Source organism: Paramisgurnus dabryanus, chromosome 6, assembly GCF_030506205.2.
Source record: "Paramisgurnus dabryanus chromosome 6, PD_genome_1.1, whole genome shotgun sequence".
NCBI classification, from domain to species: Eukaryota; Metazoa; Chordata; class Actinopteri; order Cypriniformes; family Cobitidae; genus Paramisgurnus; species Paramisgurnus dabryanus.
The window spans coordinates 30,627,082-30,640,822 of record NC_133342.1 but is presented as its reverse complement, the minus strand read 5'-3'; the positions used below and the strand labels follow the sequence as shown (position 1 = coordinate 30,640,822).

General features: G+C 41.1%; 1 protein-coding gene across 7 annotated transcripts in view; it reads right to left on the bottom strand.

Annotated features, from left to right (window-relative positions):
• rnf220a (ring finger protein 220a) overlaps positions 1 to 13,741 on the bottom strand; it is a 125,480-nt gene that overhangs the window by 21,435 nt on the left and 90,304 nt on the right. For all 7 annotated transcript variants that reach the window (XM_065276580.2, XM_065276583.2, XM_065276579.2 and 4 more), the window contains exons 3-5: positions 10,705 to 10,834; positions 3,341 to 3,389; positions 1,051 to 1,146 (exon numbers count right to left, since the gene is read on the bottom strand). In XM_065276580.2, coding sequence (XP_065132652.1) covers positions 1,051 to 1,146; positions 3,341 to 3,389; positions 10,705 to 10,834 — 275 coding nt within the window. The remainder of the gene's footprint in view (positions 1 to 1,050; positions 1,147 to 3,340; positions 3,390 to 10,704; positions 10,835 to 13,741) is intronic.

Genomic DNA, 13,741 nt, shown 5'->3' with positions numbered 1-13,741 from the left:
ATGTCAAGGACACTGGAGCACAGAGATGGTATCCTGGGCTCGGGGGCAGCGTAGATTAGCCCTGGGTTAAACTATGGATGATTACATATCAGAGCAGAACACACATTACAACCTGAGTAAACCTGGGGCTGGAGATTAGGTGAACAGATCTCAGCCTATATTAATACATCCAGCAGTCAGATGCAGTATGGGATAAGATGGAGGATATTGTGGAGGAAAAAGATGGATACACACACATCCTTCAATGCACATTTTTGACTTCTTGTTATTTTGTCTTTTAGTTAGTGTTTATTTGCCCATAAGACATGATTTACTTAAAATTGTTAAAGTGTTTTTGCATTATAATCATTTATTTTTTCACTGTAATAGTTTGTAATAGTTTATTGTTATTTAGGCTGGCACACTTTGAGAGAAATTGTCCAAAAAAAAAAATGGTTCCAAGCTTTCACTGGGCAGTACCCTTTAAAAAGGTACCATTTACCATTTAGGCACTAATATGCACTTTTTGTTACTAATATGTACCTCTGAGTAACTAAAAAGAACTCTTTAGATGCAAAGGTGTATTATTTGAAAGGGTACTGCCCCAGGGACCATTTGTCTAACAATTTCTCTGACAATGTTCTGTAGCTAATATATATACAGTAAAATATAAGGTCGTGTCAAAGATTAAAATCAATGATTTGATACAAAATAGATTATGAGATTGTAGCCTGGACAGGGTCACATATTTTGTAAGTGTTTATGGGTACACTACGTAATTTTTCCTACTGTATTTCTTTTCACTTTTCTCAGATACCATCCTAAATATTACATCTCATAGACACCACCAACATTTTGTGACACGCCGCACGGACATCCCCTTCAACATGAAACCCTTTCACAGTGAGACAGTCTTAACAAGCTGAAGCCCGCTGAAATGCATGGCTGCATCATAGCGCAGGGTTCCAGTGGTCTGTGTGTTCAATTGTGTTCAGAGTGTCAGAATTGCGCAGTCTGCGTGTCACTCTGTGCCCGTGACAGCCTCGCTGTGTCTGAGGCGTCCCGTCTCACCTGGTATCTGTCAGAATGGTGTGCTTCATCAGAAGAAAGCGGGGACACGACTGGAGACTCGCCCTCGCGTTTGATGTGCACTGACAACAGGAGAGACTAGCGGAGGAGAGAAACACAAGGCGACAGAAAGAGGTGAGCAGTCATCCGCTAGACAAACGTGTCATGCACAGAACTGATATTGTAAAACTGATATAAAGAAGAAGAACTCCAGAGTGCTGAAACAATGTGACTGATGTGAACAAATGTTGACAGATAGCCATTAACTGCCGTTTCGGCATCAAACTGTGTGTGTTGACAGACCATCAATGTTTGGACTAATGGAGGCTTTGCACAAACCAGGACATCAAGAAAGAATGACGGGATACTTTGATAAAACCACCTCCATGCACTAGGAGACGTAACAGGCCCGTGCTTTCGAAAACCTAATTGACTTAATTTCTCAAATGACCGGTGAAAGGGAGAAGGGGGAAAAACGCTTACTTTACAGCGAGTCTTGATCTCCGTCCTGCTTTTTATGAGCCGGCTATAAAATATTTGTATTTACAATCTGCGCTGATTAATCAGAGTGAGAGAAGGGGTAGCGGCTTTAGTGGCTGACAACTGTAATCTAATATTAATATGTGAAAAATGGCAGCCTCCCTCTACAGGGACAGTAAATTAGACATTATGCATGGCTCCTTATGCTTTTGAATTGCAAGGTCAGGAAACAATTTATTTGTGATCTCAAAACCGTTGGAGCTCTGGGAATCTGGCGTGTGCTGGAGAGAGAGAGAATGTGTGCTTAGCATTTACGTATAATCTACGGTATGCAAGGTTTAACTGTTTCATTTATAACAGCCATGACTTTTTTTCAAAAAAAGTATAAAAACAAAAAATGAACAATCTAATGTTCAGTATCATTATTGAAGCAGATGCCAACGCAATAATCACGCTTCCTATCGCCGTTGGCCTTTGCTCCATCAGATTAGGAGACGTGCAGACTGGCATGAAGTCGCTATGGAAATGGTGGTTTGAGAGAGGGGCGAAGACGAGCCAACTCGGCCCCGGGTTAATCCCCTTTAGAACTAGCGAGATGGGCCTGATCTGCCTGCTAGACGCCTTTTAAAAGAATCACGGACCCCTTCACCATTCCAGCTAGCCTCTTCATTTTCCACACTCTTCTACGGAATACTAAGTGTGCGGTATAGGATGCTCAGTCACGTCTCACATGGCCTGTTCTCTAACCCGTTTCTGTGTCTTATCACTTCCATACTTTTCCATACGCTAAGTTTCTCACTGATTGCATATCGGAACCAAAGGGTTTGCCCCCAGGCTTAAACCTAATCATATGAGGAACTTACGGTTTAATCACGATTTTGTCATATTCTTAACTTGAACAACCAAGAAATGTCTCCTGTGACAAAGTTTAAATGGAGATAAGGTATAAAATAAAATATTAAATGCCATGTCTTTGGTGAGCTAGAAAGTCAGTGGTTCTCAAACTTTTTGGCCCTCATTGTTTAGGGTGCATCCCTTCGCGCCCCCAAAGAAAATACCTTTTCTAACAAAATTAAATATTAAATTATACAATATAACACGGTTGGTCAGTAGCCTTATTTTTTATGTTTAATTACATTTTATGTTTAATTACAATTACAGAATTTATGATAAATTAATGTATTTCATAAAATACAAAAACTGGGGCCCCCCTGAACCCATCCCAGTATAAAAAACCGCTGTCTTGAAGTGAACGTGAGGCAGTTTGTCTATAAATTTAATATTAAAATCTTGATTTTTCAATATATTCAATGTGAAGTCCATATCATTCTTTATCCTCCTAAATCCTGGCCTGTTCATGCTGAACATCCTTGTTTAAAATAAAACACAACTGTTTATATCTCATGAAAAGCTCTCTGGTAAACCTCGTGGTGACTGCAAGCGGCATTATCATTTTTCGCATAATACACATCAACAACATAATTCGATTGATGTGGACGCGAATTTAATTAGGGAAATACACTTTGCCTCTTCCTCCTTTTAAGACAATGAGACTTCAAAACATTTAGGATCACTTTCCATGTCCAGGTTTGTCGCATAACCCAGTCAGGAAGCATTTAGAGCTCTCACTTTTCCATAAGTAAATTACTGCGGGGCATAAAGACAGAAATTTGTGTCCTTTCTCCCTTTACTTTATAGCTAAGCGAGACTCTTTTCCTCTCTATGAAACTGAACTGTAATTACCATTAATTGTGGTTGAGCCTATCAGTGCACATAATGATTTAAAATGGCTCCACGGCAGTGGCCATCTTACCTTTGGTGTGCCCGGAGCTGCGTTGATGTCCTTATGTGATGGGTTCTTGCTGTGAAGAAAAGAAACAAACAAAACTCAATACATACATACAGCATGCTTTAAGTGGCTATGGTAAACAATAGTAGATGGTCAATGATGGATCATAGGTTTTAAGGATTAGTAAATAAATAAACAAAATCCAGATAATTTACTCACCACCATGTCATCCAAAATGTTAATGTCTTACTTTGTTCATTCCAGAAGAAATTATGTTTTTTGAGGAAAACATTTCAGGATTTTTCTTATTTTAATGGACTTTAATGGACCCCAACACTTAACAGTTTTAATGCGGTTTAAAATTGCAGTTTCAAAGGACTCTAAACGATCCTAAACGAGGCACAAGGGTCTTATCTAGTGAAACTATTGTCATTTATTCAAAAATAAATAAAAAATATGCACTTTTAAACCACAACTTCTCGTCTTCCTCCGGTCCTGTGACGTGCCAGCACGACCTCACGCAATACGTCATCACGTCAAGAGGTCACGGATGATGTATGCGACACTACGCCCCAGTGTTTACAAGTGTGGAGAAAGAGGACCGTTCCGACGTTGTTGTATGTCAAATGATACTAATTAATGTCCTTGTGTCAGTTTATTGTTTAAATGGTCCACAAATGTGCATTTCATTATGCAACACGTGACCTTTCAACGGCATTACGCAATTTCACAGGACCGGAGGAAGACGAGAAGTTGTGGTTTAAAATTGCATATTTTTTATTTTCCTTGCCAAAAATGACAATTGTTTTGATAAATAAGACCCTTATGCCTCGTTTGAGATCGTTTAGAGTCCTTTGAAACTGCAATTTTAAACTGCATTAAAACTGTTAAGTGTTGGGGTCCATTAAAGTCCATTAAAATTAGAAAAATCCTAGAATGTTTTCCTCAAAAAACATAATTTCTTCTTGACTGAACAACATTTTGAATGACATGGTGGTGAGTAAATTAAATGGATTTTTTTTAAGAAAATGGACTTTTAAGAAAATGGACCTTTAATACCCAAGGAATACACTTGTGCTGATAAAAATGGATTTGGATCAAAGCGTGTGCCAAATTCATAAATGTAAATTGATATGACTCCGAATGTCCGTTCTGGAACAACAGAAGCTCACATCAGACATGCCCTGATGTTCATTCAAATATAATGTGATGTGTGAGAAGGACATGATGGCTGATCTGCTGTGATCTCGTGTCATTGCACTGGCTATAAACCGCATCACCTTTTGACTGAACAGACTGTAATCTGTCATTTTGTGGCATGTGTGTGTTCAGCATAACTGTGTGTGATATGTAACTTCTGTCCCCTAAGGAGCTGGACTACACGTGTCTCCTCAATCAACACTCACTTTAGCTCAGTCACATTGAGCGCTCCCCTGCTGGCTTCACTTAGGACTCGATCTGGCCTCGGAGAGGACAGCCGAGACAAAAGAGAACAAAGCCACACAAATCACACTTTTAATCATCTAGAGATGGAAAGAAATGAAAATGAAAAAAATCCGAACCCATCTTCCACGCCACTCAATCCGGGCAGCCCTGGGTCATGCTGTATTTGAAACAATTACTGTCCAAAAGTACGACTGCTAAGCAGATTTGGGTTATAATTTTTTTATTGAAGTAATCATTCTCCTGGATGCTTCCATCCAGACCTGATCCCTCCACCCCAACCCTTTGCAGTTAGACTAAGGCAGTATGAAATAAATGATTTTGCGGTTATTTGATTTGTCAGTGAAACGCCTCGGGCACTTAGGACTTTGAAATATGTTGAGGACAATGCTTTGGCTTGTAAACATTGTATTAAAGAGGCGGAGAATATGGTGGATAGGTGTGGGGGGGGTTCCTCTCGAGCATGGCTGGTGGATTGTACATCGAATCTCTGCCTCGTGGACATTGCGGATTGAGGATGACTGATTGTAAGGCAGGAATTATTAAACGGAACGACTAAAGCGTCCGCCGACAATAGGGAGAGACATATCAAATCAGATCTCTCTCAGAAACATTAATATCCTTCCTGCCATCTCTCGCTTTTTCTTCTGCACGCTGTGTATTTCTTTCTTTTCTCTTTTATACTCCAACACGGAGACACACACATCACTTCTGTCTCACTTTCTCGTCTTTTATGTCACCATGCCCAAATCTCTTTTCTATATTCGGGTCACTTCTGGGTGTTTATGAATCAGCGTGATGATGACCCGAGGAACAATGACGAGGCTATTGTCACCCTTGTCATGTTCAATTTGAATCATGCATTCACACCCGGAGAAATGGTTGCTCCAGTCTGGCACTGAAAGTGAATTAGCCTGCACCCTAATCTGAAAGTCTGATCCAGTAGGCACCCGTGTCACCGGATCGGACAAATGAAACAAGGAATGAAATGGAGCGTGGAGCAAAATAGCAGGTAAGAAAGAAAAAGGGAAGCATGGACCGTTTTTGTACTCATTTAGATTTGAAGGAAATAAATGAAACAAAAGACGGCAAAAAAAACCTAATGACCTAAAAATCATCATTTACTCTCCTGCATTTTGTTTCAAAACGTGTAACTTTAGGCATCTTCATTTAAAGGTGGGGTGCATGATCTCTGAAAGCCAATGTTGATATTTGAAATCACCTAAACCCCAATAAAATCTGGAATTTTTTTGATAGACCCGCCCCACACATACGCAACCCAGGTAACGATGTCGGTTAGTAGACACGCCCCTTACTGCTGATTGGCTACAAGTATGTTTTGGTACTCTGCCCGACCCTCATTTCCAAAATGTTTTTCAAAAATCATGCACCCCGCCTTTAAGTCTGGCATTCTGCAAAATGTCTCTTGTCATAAGAAAGTATGTCAGGTTTGAAACATGGGTTATTTTGGGGGGAATTAAAATTTTTGGTATTTTTTTCACACAAAAACAGAATTATTGTGGTCTCAACTAACTTTCACATGTTCGCACTTTCTGCAAATATGTGAGCCATGCAACTCACTGGTCTACAGAGTCTACAATAACTGAAAGGTGGGCGTGGTTTCGTGCTTTGTCCCGCCCCTCAACTCAGGTAATAAGCCTCATGCCCTTCTTTTCCACAGTCAGCGTGATTGATCTGACAGCCAGGGGAGGAAAGAAAGAATGAGACATAAGAGAAGAAAGAGACAACACAAATCAGGACCAGGCCTTGAGAGGGGATAAATTGCCCCATCGGTGGCAGTCCGCTGTTTGTGAGATAATAAACGGACTCCACAGAATCATAAATCCGCCAGTGTGGCACGGCGAATCTCGCACATCTCCTCTTGTCAGAAAACAACACTAGGATACACTTCATACCCAGGAGGACTCTAATTGTCCCCCCTGCGCTCATTAGACACCTACACCCCTAAAACTGCTTTCCTTGAGCCTGCAGGACAGACAAAGGATGTCATCGGCAGAAAAACACTCCTTACCGGTTTAGTGATGTCACACAGCACCTGAGATATGGGACCTGGGGGATATTATGTAATAGTCTGTGTATGGAGCATGAGTTAATATAGGACTAGTGTGTGTTGACATTGAGGTTTAATCATGTTGGCTTTTTGCACTGAAAATTTAAACGGAAGCTGAATGTAAGCCTTGTAAGTATCTTCTGGCCACATATGTTGAAAAACATAAACATAAGAGGTGAGACATGCTTCTTTAAGATAATATAATGAGCAATATATTATATACATGTTAAAAATCACAAACAAAATTTAAAAACACTTATATATGGTGTTTCTTTGAAGAGCATCAGCTCAAATTTTCTGCAAAACATCCAGAATTTCAATTTTGGCTAAACTATTCTTCAACCTTCATTGACTGACCAATGAAACAATTTTTATCTCTCGATGTTCAGCGTAAAACCATTTATTATGTACACCTGACTTTAAAAATCCCACACGAACGGCACACTGAAACAAACCGAGCTTTCTCATTCCCGTTTCACGGGCAAATTCAGGTACGCAGAAACGAAAAAGAGCTGGTGAAAATTGAATAAATGCCAGTCGACAGTTGGGGGGTTGTAAGCCGGAGATAAAGATTGCTTTTCGTGTCGTTTGCCACCCAGCTCTCCCTCGCTCCGCTGGAGGCAAATTGATTACGTGGAGATGCCGGGGAAGGGCGGGGGAATATGTAGATTGCCGTGGCCCTAGTAGCAGGCAGCCGGGTAAAGGGCATGATGGATTTCCATTTCCATACATGAAGAGCGGAGGACGAGTCAAGGGAGGGGGTAAGGCAATACGGCCACGAGGGAGAGAGAGAGCACGGCATCGGGTCCCAATCTCACACACACTCACCCGAATCCACTCAGACATCTGCCTAATGCTACATCTTAAATAGCTTTCCCCATTTTACATGCACTCAAGTCTCATTTGGTGCAGAATGAAACGCTATCATTAAAGGGAGATTTACTACAAATTGCCACAAATTTGCCATGTCACTTCCAATGATCTGTGTGTGCTAGTGTGTGTTGAGCGAAGCCTTGCCTGGGAGGAAGTGAGCTGAGAAGGAAGACGATGTGGCGGTTTCCCAGAGTTCCACAGCGTTACCTTCAGTATCAGTGTAGACTTGTTTGTACTGCTTTGTGCTCTTCTTGCTAACAAATCATAATGGGATTTGGGGAGTTTTTTGAAATCTCATTGGTTTAAAATCCTACCTTACGAGCATGCCATATAAATACAGTCTATGACAAAGCTAGTCAACTGACATCCCACGTGCCCAAAGCGGCCCTCCAATCATCTTGATCAGGCCCGCCGGTCAAATTTAAAGCCACCTTTCCACTGTACATGAAAAATGAGTAAATTATTATTTTTTATTTTTAGGTAAACCGGAAGGAGAGCTCGAAAGGGGCTGCGTGGGGTGCCAACCATCTGCAGGTGCATAATTTTGCAGATGCAATTTGAGCTTTGGATGCCTTAAAAAATTGTGCGTCTTTGCCACATGTGACACGCTAACCGGAAGTGATGCATTTCAATGTGTTCCAATGAAAACACTGTGTGTGATTGAAAATTATTAATCTTTTAGTTTAATTCATCAGCAACAAAAATGATTCATTATTAAGTAAATTATTAAGTATAAATATATTCGTAGATTAAGGAATTAACCTCTTTCCTATGTTGACACGGATTTACGATTAAAGTCGCAATGAAATTGAAATGAAAAACTATATATGTATTTTTAATAGTGTGGTATTATTAACAAATGACTTATCTGTGAGCTTCATTATTTTTTAAAAATTCGTGTGTGCTCATAATCTTTAATCAAAAATGCAAATCTCCTCCCCTCCTCAAAACGATCTCTCTTCACTTCCGGTCAAAAGTATGGCAGGTGGGCGGGGTCCGGGAGAAGATCGCAGTGATTAGCAATTAGCAACACGACCCAACTTCAAACGATCCAATCAGATCTCGATGGACAAATTCAAATCCAGCCCTGCCTTATTTCATCTCAAAAGCCGTTTCATTCGGATATACGTCACCACGGGGAAAATAAGGCAATCGCTACTTCCGTTTCATGGCGACTTTAAACTCAAAATTTTAGTTGACTGCCAGTAGGGGGCAAACTCTGACAGTTGTGTCTGAATGTAGTGTAATGGAAAGATGGTTTAGCCGTTATATCTTTAAAATATTAACAGAAAATATGAAGTGCAATTTTAGTTGTTAGGAGAAAATGTTAAAATGTAATAATTTAAGAAAGTTAACCAGTTTATTATGAAAATCCACTTTTACAAGGTGTTTGTACATAATCAAATGTGTGAACACAACAACCATACAATGAAAAAAATTTGCTCATTCTTTATTAATCCTCATTAAACCAAAGCAGACTCATTTTGATTCTCTTATCAATGTGAGGTCACACTGATAAAGTCCTGCATTACCATAGTTTCCACCCTCAGCGAGTTGTACTCTGTCGGCTAGATACTATTGTCTCAGACCGTATTAATCAGATCTATTTTAACTGAATGCGATCACTGTCTGTTTGTAAGGCAGTGAATAGCAGTAACTACATTTTTTCACATACAATAGGTATATGAAAAAATATATAAAAGGTAAAAATACGGGTAAAAGTTTGGTCCGCATCATATTTACATTTTTTAAATCTGTCCCTCGAAGAAGTAGTTAAAGACCCCTGGTCTATAATCATTTACATGATTTCAATCCATAAATATTCTGCAAATTCCTTATTCTCTTTATCCATTTAGTTTGTAAATATCCCAGTTCAACACCTAAATTCTCCTACACAGAAAGAAAGGTACCAAAGTTGGTACCAATATGTACCTTTGAGGTTCCAATATGCATTGCTTTATGTGTACTTTACAAAAGGTACCACCACCCCTGAAAGTGAAAATCACAATTGCTCTATTTTTCTTTTCATCCATCCCTCTCTTTCTCTGCATCTTAAATCAGTGTTAAGAGACCGGGCTGCATGTGGCCTGTAGCACGAAAATAACTCTCTCGGCTATAAACAGGGGTTAAAAGGAGCGAAATAGAGGCTAAATCACGGGCCCGTAATGCCGAGCGGGATCCAACCCTGACAGGCCAGGAGCGATGGCGCTATTGCCTTAAATAACCGCCACCATCAAACAGGCAGGGGCGGCAGACGCCCAGAGACACGTCAGTGTCCACAGCCGCTGCCCGCAGGGGAGGGCGGCCCGCTGCCCTTTATTAATTATTAAAAGATAACTTCTCAGTGCCGCGTGATGGATAACACTCGTTCAGAAACGACATCCTGCTGAGAACTAATATCTTTCTCTCTCTCTCTCTCTCTCTCTCTCTCTTTCTCCCTATTTCACCATCTGCAGCCTGACGGCATAATCTATTAAAAGGTAAAAGTGGACAGAGAGATGCTTGAAGGGAAATATTTTCTGGTTTCTCTCAACACGATGCATATAGCACGTCTGTGACCTATAGGTTGACAGTACATTGTTTCTTGTTATGGATAATGTTTCATTGGTCTCACGGTGTGACTTTTTTGTTGAAGGACATGGTTAGGGCGAAGGATTGTAGGAGAACACACGCAGCACTTTAACCTGGATGGATAACCAGCAGGATCCTCTGGTTCATTGCTTCAGGCTGCCCTGCCCTGTGTAAAGGCCTCAGGCAAAGGATAAAAGACTGATGCTGTGTAAAATCACTGTGATGTTCTTACCACGCTTAACACAGCCACATAAAAAGCCTGCCAATGTGGGCTGATAGATGATAGGAAAGAATACACTGTTTATATCATCTATTCATTCGATCTTTCGCCTGCTGATCTCTTGTTGGTTTCCAAACACTAAACGAAGCCAATGTGCTTCATTACAGAAATCATTTGGGTAAGTGTGACACACAGGATGTGCGAGTGTACCTGATGTGCATGTGGGTGAGCCTCTCCATCTCCTGCTCCATGTGCTCCTGAAGTTCTCCAGGACGCAACAACACCTGACAGATGGGACATATCGGAGCCTGACTGTCATAGAGTGACACTTTCTTCTTACCTGAGACAGAGAATGGGAAGAGAGGAAATTGTTTGGTTATTTATCAGTGAACATGAAACTTTAGCAACCAAATGTGACAAAACGTAAAACAGCACCAATGCAGAGCATGCATACATAAAGCCAATTCGCTCAAATTTGATTTGAGGTTGATGCATAATCCCTAAAATAAAATACAGCAAAGAAAGCCAAAAAGGATCCACATTTTGTTTAGTAAAAGTAGAGATGAGCATGGGTCATATCAGTCCTCACTGCTGTCTGTTTTTTTTTTCTCTAGACTGTGTGGATTAAGTGGCTCAGATTTCTGCAGGAGGAGAATCCGTCACCCTCGGCCTCCTGTCTCCTGTTCCCTCATTAAACCAGATCCACAGCTCCGCACAGACAGTTACGCCACTGAGCCTGTGACAATTCGAGACACTTGCTAACACACAGACTCACTTACAGTATGCAGAAACCAATAAATGACATCATTGCATCACACGGTGTAATGCAGGGATGTACAAACAAAAGTGTATATATCTTCTTCTCCTTCCTTTATTTCTTTACGCCATTCCAGCATCCACGGCTATATTGACGTCGAGAACCAGTTAATCCATACACAAGTTTTATTTAGACAAGTTGATCCTTACACAGGTTGGGGTAGGGACAATTTTGGCAACATTCATGTTTTAGCCTGTGAGGAAACCGGAGTAAACCCACACTGACACAGGGGGAACATGCAGACTCCACACAGAAAGGACACCTGCCCTAGACAGGGCTCAAACCAGGGAAAGTGTATATATAACTATAAATAAAAGCACAAAATAGATATCTACTATAGCATGCCAAGAAAGACGATCTCCATTTGCTGCTTTTTGCAGTATAGCCAAAATAGTTTATGTGTCTGTTTAGGAGCAAGCGTGTTTGGGTACGTGTGTGTACCCTGATGGATTGCGAGTGCACCAACAGATCTTTTGCATGGGAATTAACTAGAACTCTGTGCGTTCATAAACGGGCAAAAATACTCAGGGACGAGACTTCCTGTTTCACCCAAACATCTCTCAGATCTGAAACGAGCCAATCAAAGCAACTATTTTTAGCCCATGGGACAATAGACCCTCCCCCAAACAGGATATCCTGGATGAACTAACCGTTACCAAAAGACTACAGCTGTAGCCACATGGTGAGTCTGTTTACCCCAATTCAAAGCGCAAATATATACAAGTAGTGTTCACAAACAGGACGCAAGGAAATCACACTTTTCCCTATCAGCCTTAGGAAAATTTGTGCACGCAAAATATTATTAACTACTTTAATTCACTTAAGCAACAAAAGGGCTAAATCTATAGGGCATGCATCCTATAACAGCAGGATTATACGGTTTATTCACAATATAACACAGCCTCGAGTGCCTTATTACTTTTATAAAACGGAAATCTAAACAATCTTGAAAACGTTTAAGGTTACCCTACCACTAAAAGATATGTATTTTATAAGTATGCAATATTTTAAACGATGCATTGGAAAGCCTCTTTGGGTAATGCAAGTGAACAGGTGTTTTGCATCATAGCTGAAAAGTTGTATTGACCAATCAGCATTCAGAACTGGAACAATCAGTTTAACACTAATACTAATAATAGCCAAAGTATATCCGGCAACCACCTGCCCCTTTCGTCACCTCTATGATCATGTTAAAATTAATCGATTTGGACATATAGGCATTAAACTGGTTTCATTTCGCACAGAGAAAACATCAGATCCATTGTGTTCAATTATCAAAGCAGGCCAAGCATCTGATCTCTGGCAGTTTTTTCAAGTGTCCGGGAGGCAGGTATTGATCTGTTGTAGCGAAGGTTAGTGAGCATCTTTTCTCGAGATGATGAGGTAACTTGGGGGCAGGTTGCACGCAGATGTACAAACACACACACACGCACATACACAGTGGGGCTGTAATCCTGGTTCCTCTCTCTACATAAAGCCCTGGGCTCAGCATGAGCTCGTCCTTGACTTCAGCGGGCAACGTCGTGTTTGTCTTCTCATGATGTGTGTACCGTTTGAGAGAGCGATGGATCGGCAATGCCCACGCACACTCGCGCAGACAAACATGCGCATGTAAACACACACACACGCACGCACGGACGCTGACGCGCATACATGCGGCAAAGTCCCCGTGGGGGCACAAATCCTCTCCTCGCATATTGGCCTGTCAGAAGTATTTCCTGCAAGAGCACAGATTCATCAGTGAGGAGCTAGCAGGGTCAATGTTAGCATCCCAAAACTCCCCCTCCCCCCCATACATTTCTCCACCTGCCCCCCGCCCCATCCTCTCCTGTCCCCAGTCAAGCGTGCCTGCGCATACCCTTCCACTATTCTCCGGCACCACTACTTAACAGCCCCACACTCTGGACACTTTAAGTGACTTTGAAAAATAGGTAATCGATTACAATTCCGTGTGTCTCTGTTTCTCTCAGCACCCTTTTCTCGCTCGCCCCCCTCTCGCTACCTCCCCCATCTCGGTCTAGCAACATCTTGCACATCTCTTTCTCATTTTCAGGCCCTCTACTTTATTTGTTTTCAGCACTGTTCTGTCTTATCTCTTCTATTTCAGTTTTTTCATTCTCAGAAATTACCCTGGCAATAGAGGGGGTGTTTAAGAATGAATCCCAAGAATGGATGTGAATATTGATTTAAGTGCTGTGACCAGCAGAATCAGGTATTAATAGTGTATAATAAATAATAATGTTTGGTAGTCATGATATAACTGATGATATCAAAGTATTACATCACCTGCCATATATAGCCTATAACAAACTACATAATTGTAATTTCTATTCATCAACACTAAACCTATCACCCCTACATCTCCCTTTCTGCCTCGCCCTCTCTCTTTCTCTCTCTCCTCAGCACCGGTCAGCTTTATTGCCCTGACAA